Here is a 5,000-nt window from a genome sequence, read left to right as displayed (position 1 = left end):
TCAATGGTTATTCCTAAATATTTAAAATAGTCAACTATCTCAACATCATCTTTACCGATCGCCACACACTTTAAGTCGTTTTATTTTTTACACCAAACACCTGTTCTTTCGTTTTTTCAACATTGAATTCAAGCTGATTTTGTTTACACCAATCGGTGAATATATTTATTTGTTTGAAATAATTCTTTTCGGTAACTTTATCTTTTAATAAGCCAAGAATAGCAGTATCATCTGCATATTTCACTATAAAACAATTTTCAAAGGATTGTCTGCAGTCGTTGGTGTATAAGATGTACAAGATTTGGGAACTCACGCAGCCTTGGGGACATCCGTTCGACAACGTTCTTTTGTTGGAGATATGTTCACCCAATTTTACACATTGCTGTCTATGGGTCAGAAACTCTTTATACCATTTAAAAAGGTAGTTTGGAATATCCATGTTGCACAACTTTTGAAGCAAAATATCTGTGTTCATGGCATTAAAAGCTAACGAAAAGTCGACAAACAGGATTCTGGCGTAATTCGAGGGCGTTTGGTCAAGGTGTTTTGAGATCGAATTTGTGGCGGTTAATAGTGCGTCTTCTACACTGAGATGTTGCTGGTATGCAAATTGGTACGGATCTTGCAATTTCAGGTCATAACATTTTTGTAGGAGCTCAGATTTTGAATTTTTTTCTAAACATTTCATTACAAGCGATGTAAGCGCCGCTGGACGGAAGTCGTTCAATACGGTCGGACAACGCTTTTTTGGAACTGGAACGACAATCGATGTTTTCCAAAGTACTGGCACTGATTGTTCATCGATTGACTTTTGAAAAAGTTTTGTATAAGGTATAGCCAGTATATGCATATTATATTAACCTTTTGTACGTGGATGGCAGATTTGGTCCTTCCTCTCATCACCTGGTCCAACTGTACGATAATGATCTAAAAAAAAGTGTCTGAAACAATGTTGGACAAAATATCAAAGAAAAATACTCGTACAAGTGAATGAGAGAAAAAAAATACACATCCCAAAATACTATAAACATCAAATCATCCCAACTATCAGGACTTTGTGATGTAATGGGTGCAGGTCTTGGGTTCGATCTCCAGTTGAGATAGGCTGCTTTTTTTGGGGGGATTGTTTCTTTCGTGTATTCTCTTTCCTGATTTGTCTGGCACTGTTATATACACTTATTTCAACTCTCTAGCTAGATTGGCGATGTAAGGAGGACTAATTACACACTTCCAATGAGCTTTGAACCTGAAGAAAGGAAAGTATGATGTCACGAATTGACCTAGCTGGATGAGGAAATTAAGTTTAAGATGACATTTGTGAAAATATAGAAATTCAACATTTTTTTTTCAATTTACGAAACAAAACTTGACTTTCTCAATGGCGTCATTTATTTAAACCAAATGTTATCATTTAAGCTTAACATTGAAAATTTTAGAATCCGGTTCATAAAATAGCTTAAATTTGTTTTTAGGCAAAACTTTTAGATCAACTGAAGGCTGCTTTTCCAAAACTCGTGAAGTCGATTTTTCTACTTTTTGAGATTTTCCATCCACGATATAAATTGAATTATATTTTAAGCATCAAATGGCACAATAATTTCCTTCGATTTGTGTGAATTTGAAGTTTAAATGTGATAAAATAATAGACTGACTGAGAAATTCTAGGGGAAATAATCCTCAATATCTCAAAATGAGGAAAACGGAGTTAAGGAGTTTTGATAAACCGCTCTTCAATTGTAACGGTATTTTGTCGGAACGAACCAGATGCTTAAAAGCCGAATTGAATGTTAAACTGGTCAAAAATATAAATTGTTGGCATTAGCACCCAAAAATACGTTATTCATTCTCCTCAATAAATCATATCTGATATTTCTGGCTATAAATTCAATTTTCAACATCTTAACCAACCCGACTTCATACCGTTTTGATGCAAAGGGTCACAATTTAGTTCCAGGAACTAGAATGGGGACGAATTCAACCCTGATCTCAAATTGGCTTTAGGGTCAAATATCCTTGTGGATAGCCAAAAAACCTCCTTCATGATTCAGGTCCCACATTCACATCTCTACAAGAACTTTCACAATAATTCTTATTGAACCGATTGGGTTGCTATGATTGTTGTTTGTGTGCTTGTTTTTAATGGGTTTTACATCCCTTGCAACACATTTAGGTCATATCAACGCCAATAAAATGGAAGGAAATTGGAAAGGGGACGAGTTCAACACTGATGACAAATTGGCTTTAGGGCCAAATATCCTTGTGGATTGCCAAAAACCTCCTTCATGATTCAGGCCCCACATTCACATCTCAACAAGAAGTTTAGACATAATAGGATTCAATAGTCTGCTGTCACATCCACCCAGCAACCAGCAGCTTGGTTCTAAACAAAAAATTCGGTACTTTTTATTCTTCTTGCTGTCTAGAACTTTTTCACATGTCATGTGATAGGAATGTATAAAAGTCAAGATATGATCAGGTTTATAATGTTTTTCTCCTCTGGATACACTTTTATGCTCGTCGGAGAAGTATTTCATAAGGGCGTCCGACATCGTTCCGATAGTTTAGAACCAGTTACTAAGTTACCCTGCGTCATTACGAGGGAAGTGACGTCACGATTGTTGAATCCTATTCTTATTGAACCGATTGGCTTGCTATGATTGTTGTTTGTGTGCTTGTTTTAAGGGTTTTACATCGCTTGCAACACATTTAGGTCATATCAACGCCAGTAAAATGGAAGGAAATTGGATAGTGGTAACATTCTAGAGGTATCATTAAAAGAACGTGAGAGAAAAAAAAACCTAAGACAAAGGGGAATTGGTTCAAAGAGGGAACAGAGGTAGATTCCAAGAGCACACTATCAGTGTACTAAGTTTGAGTTCGCCTAAAAGTCTCAACCAGACATCAGCACCATTCCCACTAGGAGAAATACACAAACATGTTACAAATCATATGTAAAGAACTTAAAAATAACATAAAAGAGACGCTTTACAAGGAAAAACATGTAATCTCCAAATCTATAACTATACATTCGTCTCTTTCCCTCCCAGCCAAGGACTCTGGCCAGCGTCAGGACAAAACTAAATAATCTCATTCCAAAACAAATACAGAAAGCAAATGTAAAATAGACACAGGGGGATAGAAGACACAGTAAGTACATTCTGCCCACTGTGGGAGGCCAAGAATCCCACCCAGTGAGTGTTGTTTCTAAGTCCACGCATCTACACCTCAGGTCAATTGTTATGGATACACTTCAATGACCTTCGTCAAAAAAAAAAACATCATATTTATATGTCAAAAACGCAAATTATATGTTTTTCGTTCCATAAAATTATTAATAATCGTAACCTTCTTCTGAACTCATAGCCGGCTTCTTTCCTAGCCATCGTTAATTATAGCCTTGCACTGACCAAAACATGACGTCAAAAGACAAGTATTTGGCCACAAAAGAAAATACATCTCACTGATATCATATAATATAACAATTATACGACAATGAGTGCAAATATTGTTTATAAAATATAGAATGTTACAAAATGGCACAAAATTTGCTCTTCTTCTTTGGAGGCGGAGGTGGATTGGACGAGGGGTTATTCTGGTTCAAGGTCGTGTTGGGAAGGAACCTGGGGCCGCCTTGTTGCTCCGGGGCCAGTTTGAGGTTCTCTGGGGGTTCTTCGGGGTTCCCTTCGTTTGGCATCATTTCTATAGCAACTGGTTTGTTTGTTCTCTGAGGCTGTGCTACGTGATGCTGGTCTGTGTATTCTGAGGGTGAACAAGAAAAGGGTTTTTTTTCATCTTTTTTTTTAATAAAAAATATTTTTACTCATGCCTTTAGTTAGGAATTCTATTATATGTTATAAAACCCGATCATTTGGAAGTGACGTTCTTTCATTTATTGATGCACAAATTTGATAATCCAAGCATTCTTATCTCATTACTATCACTACAACTATTACTACTACTACCACTACTACTACTACTACTACTACTACTACTACTACTACTACTACTACTACTACTACTATATACTACTAATGCTACTACTACTAATACTACTACTACTACTACCACTACCACTACTACTATATTTATTTATTTATTTGTTTCATGGCAACATTTCACTCATTTACGTATTAAACGTTGTATGATTGTTCATATTAATGAATGGTATGTACTTCAAACTTTAACGTTTAGAGTTCTGCTTCAAATCCTCGGAAAAATCGTTCGTATCAATGTTTTTGTCTCAAGGAAATCGAAATGGCGGCGGCCTTGTTTACTTCCGACACAAAAGTGCACCACTAATTTCATCTTATTTCGCGATTTGTTGATTGAAGACCTATCCTTCGCTTAATATTATATAAAGCATTGTATGATGATTTAGAATTACAAAGAGGCATCAAAATAATAAACCATCCTGTTGATGAAGTAGAAAGAATTCATGGAAAAGCAATAGAAAGGAAAGCATTCTCAATTACCAACAATAAAAAAACATATTTTATACCATGAATTTGATATTTTGCCATCTGGGAGAAGTTTTTGTCAGATTAAATGTGGAACTAACAAGTATAAATCAACGTTCGTTCCATCAGCAATAAAAATGTTGAATATTTCATATGGTACAGCAAAACCAAGGATTGATGCGTTGACTGATTGACTGATTAATTTGTTTAATGTTAGGCTAGATGGAGTGACCAATTGATAATGATGATAATATTTGGTGTTGAATTGCCAAGAATGTAACGAATTGAAAATGAAATGAAAATGTTAATGTTGTGTATGTCGCATGCGTGAAAGAAAGAGAGAGAGAGAGAGAGAGAGAGAGAGAGAGAGAGAGAGAGAGAGAGAGAGAGAGAGAATGGGTAGGAGTGAGGTGTCTGTTCTATGTTATAGTTATCATATAACGTTATGACAAGTGTAACTAAATGACAAATTGCCATATTTATGGACAATAAAGATCTATTATTATTATTATTATTATTACTACTACTACTACACTTCTACTA

The 5,000-nt window shown here is 35.5% G+C and overlaps 1 protein-coding gene across 1 annotated transcript in view; it reads right to left on the bottom strand.

The window, feature by feature from the left end:
• Positions 1-5,000, bottom strand: part of LOC144957183 (uncharacterized) — a 48,894-nt gene that overhangs the window by 675 nt on the left and 43,219 nt on the right. The window contains exon 16 of the mRNA XM_078888226.1: positions 1-3,759. This exon is cut by the window's left edge and continues 675 nt beyond it. Within this exon, the coding sequence (XP_078744352.1) occupies positions 3,527-3,759 (233 nt within the window). The 3' untranslated portion in view covers positions 1-3,526. The remainder of the gene's footprint in view (positions 3,760-5,000) is intronic.

The sequence above is a fragment of the Berghia stephanieae genome, chromosome 11 (assembly GCF_034508935.2).
Source record: "Berghia stephanieae isolate SIO BIC M18660-M18661 chromosome 11, UCSD_Bste_1.3, whole genome shotgun sequence".
NCBI lineage: Eukaryota > Metazoa > Mollusca > Gastropoda > Nudibranchia > Aeolidiidae > Berghia > Berghia stephanieae.
The sequence above is the reverse complement of the archived record's forward strand: the minus strand, read 5'-3'. Positions and strand labels throughout refer to the sequence as shown.